The sequence below is a fragment of the Trachurus trachurus genome, assembly GCF_905171665.1.
Source record: "Trachurus trachurus genome assembly, chromosome: 24".
Taxonomy (NCBI): Eukaryota; Metazoa; Chordata; class Actinopteri; order Carangiformes; family Carangidae; genus Trachurus; species Trachurus trachurus.
In genome coordinates this window covers 449906-463286 of record NC_139910.1, presented here as the reverse complement: position 1 = coordinate 463286, position 13381 = coordinate 449906, and the positions used below count along the sequence as shown (strand labels likewise).

The following is a 13381-nucleotide window of genomic DNA, read 5'->3' as shown; positions in this document are numbered from 1 at the left end:
GTCTGTAACAACATCTCTGTCCCGTCTGTCCGTCCTGGGTGAGGGATCCCTCCTCTGTTGCTCACCCTGAGGTTTCTCCGATTTTTCCCTGTTAAAAGGGTTTTCCATGGAGTTTTTCCTCAGTGGATGTGAGGGTCTAAGGACAGAGGATGTTGTTACGATGCCATGTGAAGCCCTTTGAGACAAACTGTTTGTAAAAACGGGCTATACAAATAAAATTGCCTTGCCTTGCCTTGCCTAACCGGGCGCACCGAGGATTGCGTCTCTCAAACGGACAGAATAGCACGTGCGATCCATTTAGCGTGTTTGTCTTGATGAATATGTAAATATGGGCGTTTCAGCCAGAACGTGCAAAATACTGGGCGGAGTAGATGCAAATAAATGTATTTAGCGCGCGCAATGTGAGATTGCGGTGGCTGTTTTTGCGTCACTATATGACGAGTTGGGCCCTGTAGCGATTTGTGTTTATTTATCTAAACAGAGCGCGAGAGAGATGAACACACACGCTGTCATTGTAGCATCGGATCAAATGTCATTCTGTCCCTTCGTCCGTCCAGCTCTCTGTCCACTCTCTCCATGGCGGAAACCATTACCACGCGCAAAACCCTCATTTACATATTGTGGTTTGCACGTGTTTTCATTTAGCGGGTTACTCTGAGTAGATCAGCTGTTTTGCGTGCACTAACCAAACACGCAATATTTTAGCGGGCGCAAACAATTTAGCGCCCGCTATCTAGGATCTTAGTAAATTCAGCCCAGAGTTGTTTTAGAGGGAAATGCAGCCGGAACTACATTCCAGACACGGCTGCTGGGCGGAGGGATTTCAGAAGAGAAAGTAGTAGTAGTTAGAGTAGTTAGAGTATTTGCTTCATGTGTCGTAATGTTACATACTGTTACATGATTATACGTTATTATCTCATAGCGTGGTGAATGTGCAGGTCACAACTTGTCCACCAGAGCGTTGTGGAGTTGTTGGATTGTGTATAATTAAAGGTGATGAACCTACTGCTGTGACTATAGGGGTTATTATGGTGAGAGGAGGATCTGACTATAAATGTTGAACTGTCCCTTTAACCTTTGTTTTTCGTGTCCACAGCAGCGTCGCGGCGCAGAGTGAAGGGCTCAGACTTCTCCTCCTCCTCTGAGGAAGAGTACGAAGCGGCCGCTGCCTCCGCTAAAGCCAAGCGCTCCTCCCACCCCCCCTCCTCCTCGCACCGCGCCGCCGCCACGCGCTCCAAGTCCGTTTCCCTGGAGACGGAGGAGGACGAGGACCAGAACGACCTCGACCCCTACCAGAACTGGTCCACGCACAGCGCCGAGATCGCCAAGTAACCGTTCCCTTAGAGACCTAGATCAGTGGTTCTCAAACTTTTTACACCAAGTACCAAGCAAGCTGCTCTTTCATCTTCTAGCTACACGGCAAAAACTCTAAATCTTTCCAAGAATATTTGTCTCATTTCTTGTCAAAATGTCTCATTTCTAGTCAAAACTAATCTCTTTCCACTTAAAATAAGACTCATCACCTAAAAATGAACTTGTTTGTGATCATTTTCACTTGAAATAAGTAGAAAAATCTGCCAGTGAAAGCAGGTAGTTTTGTGTTTGTAATAAGGAAGAAAAACTTGCTCCACTATCAGATTTTTCTACTTATTTCCAGTGAAAATCTGCTTGAAAGAAGTAAAAAGTGTCTAAAAACAAGCTGCTTTTAATGTGATGAGTCTTATTTTTAGTAGAATGAGATTAGTTTTGACTAGAAATAAGACAAATATTCTTGGTAAGATGTAGAGTTTTTGCAGTGTATTTATACAGTCTATATTCTACACTATCATCACAACATCCTGCAAATGCATTTTCCGCCGTAAATATGCGGTTGCCCAATTTTTGGTGCATCTGAATTTTATTTTATTTTCTTTATGTTTAATTGAGTGAGTCTTTGCGTAGCACCTAGAGGGAGCCGCGGTACACGTACCACAGTCTGAGAATCACTGACGTAGCTCGTTGAGAGTTCAGGTGGTGAGTGCAGCTGACTGACTGTGTGTGTGTGTGTGTGTGTGTGTGTGTGTGTGTGTGTGTGTGTGTGTGTGTGTGTGTGTGTGTGTGTGTGTGTGTGTGTGTGTGTAGGCTGAGTCAGGACTTGGCCAAGGACCTGGCCATCCTGGCCAAGGAGATCCACGACGTGGCCGGTGACGGAGACGCGCTGGGCGCCGCCTCCTCGCCGTCGCCCGGCTCGATGCCCAGCACGCCGGCCTCAAACATCTCTGCTAGAGAGGAGGTGATGAACACACACACACACACACACACACACACACACACACACACTGACCAATCACACAACACAGACCACAGACCACGCCCACTGTGAAGGCCACTGTTGCTGCAGATGTTTCCTTGGCGACAGCAGGAACTTCATGTTGATTGACAGACCTGCAAAAAAGGTTCAATTAAAGGGACAACCAGGAGTTTCTATTTGGTTATAAAAAGTCTGATATTAATGTGGATGAATCTCCGTTACCACTTGTTCATGGTCCATTTTAGATAAATCTATGGTTTTGTCTCTATGGTTATTTTGTTATTATTAGTGGTGGTGGAAATGCTGGGCGAGCCGACCAGCGTTTCTTTACTTTCGGTTTCGTGGCGAGTCATGAGAATAACGCCGCCGAATCTCCGTTTATGGTGGGAACTACGACGGTATGTGATCGTCTTCCAACCTCTGACTTTAATTCTTGATGAATGAAATCATTCTTGGCACGACGGCCATCTTGTGCCGGTCCAATAATTTCCCCGTGCACGCGGAGGCTCATGGTAAATCTAGTATGAAGACACTTTGCTTTCCAAAACTCCTTGTTGTCCCTTTAAACAAAAAAGGTTCTGTGTTCCCCTGTTATCCAACAAAGGTTCTATTTGATTGATTGATTGATTGATTGATTGATTGAGTACTTTTATTGTCAGAATCACTTGTTCCTCGTCACAAAGAAACATCACAGATATAAACACAACACAGCACCAAAACACAACACACACAACCATCAGATAAGAGATCACACTCCCCCGTTACCCTAGCAACACCCAGCAGCTCTTCATCATCATGGTCCATCTCTCTGTCCCGCTGCACAGACGCCATCTTGTCCATACTCACCTGGGGTTCGACCGTCTCAGGTGTCCAACTCTGACTCATCACAACTCCTGCACTGTGATTGGTTCTCCTGACTGACCCCCCCTCACCCCCCCATCACTGATCCTAACACTCCCTCTCACCGGTGTTGGATTATTACTGTGAAGCTAACGAGTAGTTTAGTCTGTGTGTTTGACCGACTGTCTGCTACAGAGGACGGTCAACAACTGGACCACAGACCAGGTTCTGGTTCTGGTTCTGAACCGCACTGCAACAACTCTAAATCTTACCAAGAATATTTGTCTTATTTCTAGTCAAAACAAATCTCATTCTACTTAAAATATGTATATTTATACACATACATACATACATAGTTATACATTAAAAGCAGCTTGTTTTTAGACACTTTTTACTTCTTTCAAGCAGATTTTCACTTGAAATAAGTAGAAAAATCTGATAGTGGAGCAAGTTTTTCTTTCTTATTACAAACACAAAAAACTTGCTTTCACTGGCAGATTTTTCTACTTATTTCAAGTGAAAATTAGTTTGAAACAAGTGAAAATGATCTAAAAACAAGTTCATTTTTAGGTGATGAGTCTTATTTTAAGTGGAAAGAGATTAGTTTGGACTAGAAATGAGACATTTGGACAAGAAATAAGACAAATATTCTTGGAAAGATGTAGAGTTTTTGCAGTGTGGTTTGAACTGGTTCTGGGTCAGTTCATGAAGCTGGTGACCAGTAGGATCGTCCTGCACCCCCCCACCACCACCACCACTGTTGTTTCTTTGCTGTATCCCAGCAGAACTAAATTCACTGCATATACACTGTGGCCCTCCACCATGGCAGCTGCATGTTGCCTTGCTGCATGCGTTCAGCTCAGTCCACGCAGCTCGACCTGCAGCTCGGCCTGCAGCTCGGCCTGCAGCCGGTCTGAGCTCAGCACTCTGCTCTCTTTGCAGCTGGTTCAGCGTATCCCCGAGGCCAGCTTAAACTACCAGAAGGTTCCTCCCGGCTGCGCTGCCGCCTCCGACCTGGACGCAAACATGAATGAGCCCGAGACCGGCTCTAAGCAGCGCCGTCCATGGAACCGCGAAGAGGTCACTGTCTAATCTCTGAGGCTATGTTCACACTAGGGATGTGCACGGTTATGAATTTATTACCCGGTTCACTGCAAAAACTCTACATTTTACCAAGAATATTTGTCTTATTTCTAGTCAAAATGTCTCATTTCTAGTCAAAACTAATCTCATTATAATTAACATAAGACTAATCACATTAAAAAGTAGCTTGTTTTAAGACTTAAGACTAACACTTTTTACTTCTTTCAAGCTGATTTTCACTTGAAATAAGTAGAAGAATCTGATGAAGTTTTTCTTTCTTATTACGAGCAGAAACAACTTGTTTCACTGGCAGATTTTTCTACTTATTTCAAGTGAAAATTTGTTTGAAACAAATGAAAATGATCTAGAAACAAGTTAATTTTTAGGTGATGAGTCTTATTTTAAGTGAAAAGAGATTAGTTTTGACTAGAAATGAGACATTTTGACAAGAAATAAGACAAATATTCTTGGAAGGATTTTGAGATTTTGCAGTGTTAACCTAGGATTAAAATAACGGCACGTTAGAACAACAGTCTAGTGTCGGATCAAACTACATCATCATGCCGTGGTTCAGCTTTTTGTCGTGTTAAACAGTTTCGGATCAAGCAGCAACGTGATTTTCTGCTGTGTAAAAGTGTTTTTGGATCGAGCCTCGGACTTTCAAACCTTTTACAATAATCTGTGGTGGTTCCCTCGGAGACGACAGGTGTCATCAAGTCTGGTAGAAAATCTGCTGCTTTCAGTTTACAAACATCCTGAAACCTTCCCAGTTGTTTCCTGAGACGATGCGAGGCAGAGAGGAGCGAAGGCACCAACATGTAGTGTGGACTAATAAATAAGCACCGCTAATGATTTTTTTAAAAAAAGAAAAAAAGGTTTTCTCCTCCGAGGCTGCGGCATAAAGATGCACATCTGCCCCCTTACACTGCAAAAACTCTAAATCTTACCAAGAATATTTGTCTTATTTCTAGTCAAAACAATCTCATTCTACTTAAAATCAGACTCATCACATAAAAAGCAGCTTGTTTTTAGACACTTTTTACTTCTTTCAAGCAGATTTTCACTTGAAATAAGTAGAAAAATCTGATAGTGCAGCAAGTTTTTCGTTCTTATTACAAACACAAAAAACTTGCTTTCACTTGCTTTTCACTTTCAAGTGAAAATTAGTTTGAAACAAGTGAAAATGATCTAAAAACAAGTTAATTTTTAGGTGATGAGTCTTATTTTAAGAGGAAAGAGTTTAGTTTTGACTAGAAATGAGACATTTTGACAAGAAATAAGACAAATATTAATGGAAAGATGTAGAGTTTTTGCAGTGTATTATCCACCTGATATTTAGTCTGACGACGCTGTGTGTCAGTAATGTGGACTGTCTGACGGACAGAGCGCATTTATGCACCGGCTGCGCTCTGTCCGTCAGACATGACGTCATTTTATTTTTTATTACAGTATTCGGTTACCTTGGTAACAGGTCTGTGCTCGTCCTTAGGCCCCGCCCCCCCGCCCAACAGGACGTCACCTATAGATCCCAGAGGAGTCGCAGCGTGAACGTAGCCTCCGATAAACTGCTGCAGTTAGTTTTGTTGTGCTGGGAAACAGGATGTGATGATGTCATTGTGTGGGTGTGATGTCACAGAGCTGTGAGGTCATCGCCCCCCCTCTCACGTCTCTCTGCAGGTGATTCTGGACAACCTGATGCTGAACCCGGTGTCCCAGCTGTCTCAGGCCATCCGCGAGAACACAGAGCAGCTGGCGGAGAAGATGAAGTAAGGATGTGTGTGTGTGGTGTCTAGAGCTGCAACTAATGATTATTTACATGATCAATTAATCTATTGATTATTAAAACGATTCATCAAATAGTTGTTTGGTCAATAAAATGTTAAAAAATGTTGAAAACATCAACCAGTGTTTCTCAAACCACCAGACGTCCTCAAATGTCTTGTTTTGTCCACAAACCAAAGAGAGACTCAGTTTATTGTCATAAAGGAACAAAGAAACCAGAAATATTCACATTGAAGAAGCTGGAATCAGAGAATCTGGACCTTTTCTCTTAAAAAAAACGACTCAAACCGATAAAAAGATTATCAAAATAGTTGAAGATTAATTTAATAATCGATTATTCTTTGATTAATCAATTAATTGTTGCAGCTATAGCGCTGTCTGTTCATGAGGATCGACCGTCCAATCAGGACACTGTTTTATTTTACAATACAATAAAACTTAATTGTCTACCAGGTGGAAAATTGCCTTTGACTCAACATAAAAAGATACACATGTCATTAAACACAGTTAAAAACACATTTAAACAAATATAATAAATTAAATGTTCAGTGTTAGTGCGCTACTTAGTTAAAGGGATATTCCGGCGTAAGTTTAACCCATGGTCCAACGCACCGTAACACCGAGTTAGACCCCCCCTCGAGAGATGAAGTCTGCTAACCGCTAGCTTCTCCAGTTGTAGCAACTTTAGCAATGACCACAACATAACAAACAGCTCAGTATACGGATCCACTAGCAACCGATCAAAAAGCCACTTATAGCCACAAATAATGCTCAGAACAGCACCAAACGTCATCAACAGTACAAACAGGGTCCCATCCCATAATACGAGGCATCAAACATCTGTTAGCTTAGCCTGGTTTCTATTGAAAAGAGACGAAAACAACTCACCCACTCTGCTCCAGTTATACGCTATGCAGCAACTTTCCGTGTCCAGCACAGAGTCCAGGCACTGACAACACACGTCTGAGGCCGACTGGCAGCACAAACATCTGGTTTCAGCACAAACATCTGGTTTCAGCACAAACATCTGGTTTCAGAACAAACATCTGGTTTCAGCACAAACATCTGGTTTCAGAACAAACATCTGGTTTCAGCACAAACATCTGGTTTCAGCACAAACATCTGGTTTCAGCACAAACATCTGGTTTCAGCACAATCATCTGGTTTCAGCGGCCACCGACAGGCAGTGACCACCACACTGACCACTTGATTCCCCCATTTCCAGCACATAGACTCCACCGCAGCTGCCCCTCTTTCACTTTACTTAATTTCCTTCAGCTCGTCTTCAGTAAACTCGGTCTCAAACTGATAGTGGCGCCCATCGAAATGAAACCCTGAACCCTGTTTGTACCGTTGATGGCGTTTGGTGCTGTTCTGAGCATTATTTGTGGCTGTAAGTGGCTTTTTGATCGGTGGATAGTGAATCCATAGACTGCGCTGTTTGTTATGGTGCTGTCATTGCTAAAGTTGCTACAACTGGAGAAGCTAGCGGTTAGCAGACTACATCTCTCGAGGGGGGGTCTAACTCGGTGTAAGTTGAGGAGGCGGGTTGCATTAGGGATGAAGGACTTTGTAAAGACTCCCTTGGCCAATGGGACTCTGTCTGTAGCGTCTCCCAGACTTCAGGAGCTCTGATTGGTCGGTGAGGGGGTGGGAGGAGCTTTCTGCTGTCATTCATTAACACAGAGTATCAGGTATTATTGGAGTCTCATCAGGTCCGTTTGTCTCAGGGTTCTGTTCCAGAACAAGGCCGAGGTCTGGGAGGAGATCGAGGCCAAGATCAACGCTGAGAACGAGGTTCCCATCCTGAAGACCTCCAACAAGGTGGGTTCCTCTCACACCTCCAGATGTTCCAGATGTTCTGTAAACTGTCAGTTTGGTGTGAGAGCAGATGAACCAGCTGTTTTCTGTCCTACAGGAGATCACCTCCATCCTGAAGGAGCTGAGGAGAGTCCAGAGGCAGCTGGAAGGTAACGGACGCTCCAGAATTCAGGATTTAGTCTTTACTAAACCGCTACTAAACCCTTAGGAGTTACTAGCTAGTTTGCAACTAGTTTTTTACTAATTCCGGTTGCACCAGACCAGTTTATGCAATCCAGTATCTAGTAGATGCTTAAAGGGATAGTTCACCCAAAATTGAAATTTCTCTCATTATCTCCTCCCCCTCATGTGGACCAAGGGCTGGGAGAAGTTTCAGAGTCCTCTGTGGCTTCTCGTAACAAAAAGACACACCAAAAAACATCCAAATACCTCCATGCTGCTCGTATGTAATGTCCGTCTTGTATCGAAGCATCGTCAATTCGTCGTCCAAATTTGACGAACCGGGAAGAGAAGCTTCCGCTACAAACAAGCTTGAAATATAGACTTATTTAACTTTTTTCGGGACAATTTCTCATGTCGGAGCTTCAATACAAGAGGGACATTACATACGAGCAGCATGGAGGTATTTGGATGTTTTTTGGTGTGTCTTTTTGTTATGAAGACAGTTGGTATCCATTTGCAACCGTTATATGGACATGCACTGCTACGCCGAGACCCCCTGTAACTCAGAGAAGCCACGGAGGACTCTGAAACTTCTCCCAGCCCTTAGTCCACATGAGGGGGAGGAGATCATGAGTGAAATTTCAATTTTGGGTGAACTATCCCTTTATCGCCCCTGATAGTCACATATCTGTTGGGTTGACTGTTGTCTTCTTGTCCTCTGTGCAGTGATCAACACCATCGTGGAGCCGGGGGGGGGTCTCCAGCCTGCAGCCGTGGTGGTGGGGGCGTCGTCATCTCTGTCCACTCCGACCAGACCGTCGCCGTCGTCCCGGGAGAAGAAACCGTCCGCTGCCTCCAAACCGCGCGGCGCCAACGCCAACGAAAGCACCAAACGACCACCACCTCGCGGCCCCAACGGGGGCCACCACATGGCCTGACGGGGGCCACCGCACGGCCTGACGGGGGCCACCACACGGCCTGACGGGGGCCACCACATGACCTTAGCGGGCCACCGTAGCAGCTGAGGACAGAGACTGTGCATCCATACTCTACCCTCGGTCCTGCAGAGGAGACTCAGACCAGCGGGGAGCTAAGCTAGGAGCTAAGCTAGGAGCTAAGCTAGGAGATGTAGCGCAACGCCAACGCCCACAGACTGCGTCATGATGTGTCATTAGCGGCTTGTCGTCTTTTTGCCCCCCACTCTGCCCCCCCAACCCAGTAAACATGTTCTAGAGATGAGCTTCAGTCATAGCCTCGTAAACCAGCTGCTCCCGGAAATGCATTTCATTTCATTTCTGAGGGAGAGTCTGGCCTCATCCCCGTTGTAAACGTTTGGCCTGAAACCCTCAGAAGGCCGAGCCAATCAGCGTCGCCGCTCAGATTTCTGTGATTGACACAGCACGTTGGCCAATCAGGGACCGACTGGTGCAAAGCCCCGTCACTACACCAACTTGCTGATTGGCTGAATGGGGTTGTCTGTCAACGCTACTACTCCCACCCAGCTCCCGCCCACCACAAACGCTGACAGGGGGGATGAGGCCAGACTCTCTGAGAAATGAAATGAAATGAAATGAAATGAAATGAAATGAAATGCATTTCCGGGAGAGGCTGGTATACGAGGCTACTTCAGTCCTGCTCTGGATACTGAAATCCTTGATAGTAAACGGTCTTGATCACTCATGCAGCAGACCGCGTCCATTATGGTCGATAGAAGCTGCTGCACTGGCCACGTAAACGGCTACACGGTCCTCCAACAGGTAAAAACTACACAGAACTGTAGTTTTTTGTGTACGTCGTCTGTTAGTTCCAGCTGTGTCCAGGTAATAGACCCCCCCCCAACCCCCCCCCCCACAGAGCTGATGTCAGTGTGTAGAGTCCGTTAGAAGAGGATTCCTCCTAACCCCCCGTTCTCCTCCTCAGCACTGAGCCGTGACACGCGCTTAGTAGTTTCAACGCTCGCTCACCAAGTTGACTCTGAGACTTTGGGGGCGGGGCCAGTGGCTGAAGCCCCGCCCCCCTGCTGTGATTGGTCAGGACAGCTGAGGATCTGTTCGACCGATCTGACTGGACGCCACCGGGGCCGCTGACTGGACGCCACCACACTGCAAAAATTCAAAATCTTACCAAGAATATTTGTCTTATTTCTAGTCAAAATAAACTTTTTAATTTTTTCAATCAAATTTTCCACTTGAAATAAGTAGAAAAATCTGATAGTGGAGCAAGTTTTTCTTCATTACAAGCACAAAAAATCTGCTTTCACTGGCAGATTTTTCTACTTATTCCAAATGAAAGTTAGTTTGAAACAAATGAAAATGATCTAAAAACAAGTAAATTTTTAGGTGATGAGTCTTATTCTAAGTGGAAAGAGATTAGTTTTGACTAGAAATGAGACATTTTGACAAGAAATAAGACAAATATTCTTGGAAAGATGTGGAGTTTTTGCAGTGCAGCAGCCGCTGACTGGACGCCACCGGGGCGGCGGCGGTCTGAGGCTCCGGTGGCGTCCAGGTTTTGTAAAGCACAGATGTTGTCACGTTTTTAACCCCTCCCTCCCTGACCCCCCCCCCCCCCCCCCCCCCCCCGGCTGTGTGGATGCACCGGCCCCGTCCCGACCGTCCTCCCATCGTGTCATCGCTCCGCTAGAACTCTGTAACCGTGTAGAAGCAGCTCGCCACCGCCACCGACGCCGTCCTGTCTGTGCTTAGAGAATCTGTCGCTGCTTCAACAGCTGATTGTTGTTTATCTGTCCTGAAGACCCACGGCTTCTGTCCGCTGGTCCCTGAACGCACCGCCGGTCCCTGAACGCACCGCCGGTCTGAGGTCTGACCAGTCCGGTTCCTGTGTGTGATTGGTCAGAGGTTCAGCCACACGCCGTCTGCTGCTGACGAACGGCGACTGGCCTGTAAAGAGAGCGTATCTATGTTCCCCTGTTACCCAAAAAAGGTTCTATGGACCACTTGCACAACGTAGTGTGACGTACTTCCACTTTAAGAAGTTACGGTCCGCTCACTTCCGGCGGTCATCGTTACCATAGCGCTGCTGTATTTAGATTAGCCTACATTAACACTTACAGCTAACTCTCTCATTCTACATTCATAGTTATGTTTTTACATGTTGTTATAGTATAGTCGGTTCAGTTTGTATTTTTATAGTGGTCGAAGCATTTGTGATCATTATTGATCGCATTTTGCGATCATTAATCATTGATCGCATTTTGTCGTTAGCCGCTAGCGAAAAGTCACGGAGAATTAAGACATGAGGAGCAAAAAGAGGCTTAAAGAAGTCCTTCTAAACTCCGTAGAGTTGGTTGCCCTCTTCAGAAACATTACGGTGTTTTTTATTTTTTAAATAAAAGCCGAGTGGCTAACTGGCTGCTAACGGCTCATTGCGCTAACGGCTAGTTAGCCGCTAGCCGAACGGCTAGTTAGTTATATTAAAAAGTTATTTAAAAATGATCATTATTATTTAAAAAATAAAAATAAAAAACACCGTAATGTTTATGAAGAGGGCAACCAACTCTACGGAGTTTAGAAGGACTTTAAGCCTCTCTTTGCTCCTCATGTCTTAATTCTCCGTGACTTTTCGCTAGCCGAGCGGCTAACGGCAAAATGCGATCAATGATTAATGATCACAAATGCTTCGACCACTATAAAAATGCAAACAGAACCGACTATACTAGTAACAATATGTACAAACATGAATGAAGAATGAAAGTGTTGTTTGTAATTTTATTTAGCCTCTAATTTTCATTGAGTCAGTATGCTAAGTTAGCCGGGCGGCTAACGGCAAAATGCGATCAATGATTAAATGATCACAAATGCTTCGACTACTATATAAAAAAATACAAACTGAACCGACTATACTAGTAACAACATGTAAAAACATAACTATGAGTGTAAAATGAGAGAGTTAGGTGTAAACTAAGTGTTAGATGTAACGTTAGGCTAACCGTTACGGACCGTAACTTTGTAACCCGGAAGTGCGTCACACTACATTGTGCAAGTCGTCAGTTTCCCAAGTTACCCCAAAAAAGTGTGTGTGTGTGTGTGTTGAAGCAGCGGGGTGTGTGGCTGCTGTACAGATGTGAGGAGGAAACAGCTGCACTGACTGAAGTCCTGCTGTAACTAGGAGCCGTGTGTTGTTGTTTAGCGTAGCTTAGCATAAAGACTGGGAGCAGAGGGGAACTGTTAGCATTAGCCCATTAGCCCTCCTCTGTCTTTGTGCAGCTGCTAAGCCGACTGGAAACAGGAAACAGGAGGACTTCACTCAGCTGTTGAGCTGGAGAAACAGAATACTTCAGGCTTTTATTTTGAAAGGTGCATGTTTCCTGTAGCTTGAGGCGTGAGGGTGCGAGTTGGAGGCGAGTTCACCAAATGTGCACTTTTTCATTTGACTCACCTGCAGTCGACAGGTGAAGCTGAGTTTTATTTTTTCAGTCATGGTGCGTTTGTGCTCTGCAGCCATCGAGAATGTATTTATTTATTGATTTATTTATTTATTGACCACCTGCCCACACAACACTCACACCTGATTGGCTGTTGCTGTGATGATGTAACTGCTGCTGCTACAGGTGATTGGTCTCTTTTGTTACCGTGCATGACGCTGTAGAAACAGGCTGAATAGACCGTGGTGGTTCATATTTACTCTGGATGTTTCCTGTTCTCAGAAATACTTTTTTATGCATCCGTCGTGTGAAGGTCCTTTCACAATAAAACTTCCTGTTATTTATCCGTCGTGTGAAGGTCCTTTCACAATAAAACTTCCTGTTATTTATTTATTCCGTTCCAATGATTCGCAGCTGGACTCATGTGTTCATCATCATCACCAACAACAGGATTTTATTTGTATCACCACCTCATTTGTAATAAACTGATTTCATTCACTCTGCTGTATGATGTCATGATGACCGTCGCCCCGTCGCCGCATTCACACACACATTCTCTTTTTCTTTTTTTTTGTAATTCACTTTTTATTAGTTTTTCAACAGGAAAAATACATACATATATATACCATAACACAAGTCAAACAAAGGCCAAACAGAGCCTCGACAAAAACAAAAAACCAAGACCAACAAACGTACAGAGGGAGTCCAACAGAAACAGTATTACTATGGTGACAGAGGTTAGCCTAAAGGTGCAACCCACCATTCTATCAAGATGCTGCCGTGTAAAGGCCCCATGTTTTCATATATAAGTCTTCCTCATCTTGCAACCTATAACTAAAGCCCAATCCCATTTCCCCCCTTGGCCCTACCACTTACCTCTACCCCTCCATTTTGCGCGTTCACGTGTAGGGGTAGGGGGAAGTGGTTATTTCCTGCTCTAGCGCTGTTATTACGTCACTTTATTAAGTTTTAATATTTTTTCATGTGAGAAAGTAACTGTTTAGATCCCAAATGTGCGG

The 13381-nt window shown here is 44.6% G+C and overlaps 1 protein-coding gene across 1 annotated transcript in view; it reads left to right on the top strand.

Annotated features, from left to right (window-relative positions):
• cep170bb (centrosomal protein 170Bb) overlaps positions 1-8916 on the top strand; it is a gene marked incomplete at both ends in the record, with an annotated part of 30046 nt that extends 21130 nt beyond the window's left edge. The window contains 7 exons of the mRNA XM_084000134.1: positions 1100-1328; positions 2122-2272; positions 4073-4210; positions 5891-5979; positions 7726-7819; positions 7914-7965; positions 8705-8916. Coding sequence (XP_083856260.1) covers positions 1100-1328; positions 2122-2272; positions 4073-4210; positions 5891-5979; positions 7726-7819; positions 7914-7965; positions 8705-8916 — 965 coding nt within the window. The remainder of the gene's footprint in view (positions 1-1099; positions 1329-2121; positions 2273-4072; positions 4211-5890; positions 5980-7725; positions 7820-7913; positions 7966-8704) is intronic.
• Positions 8917-13381: the final 4465 nt, after the last annotated feature.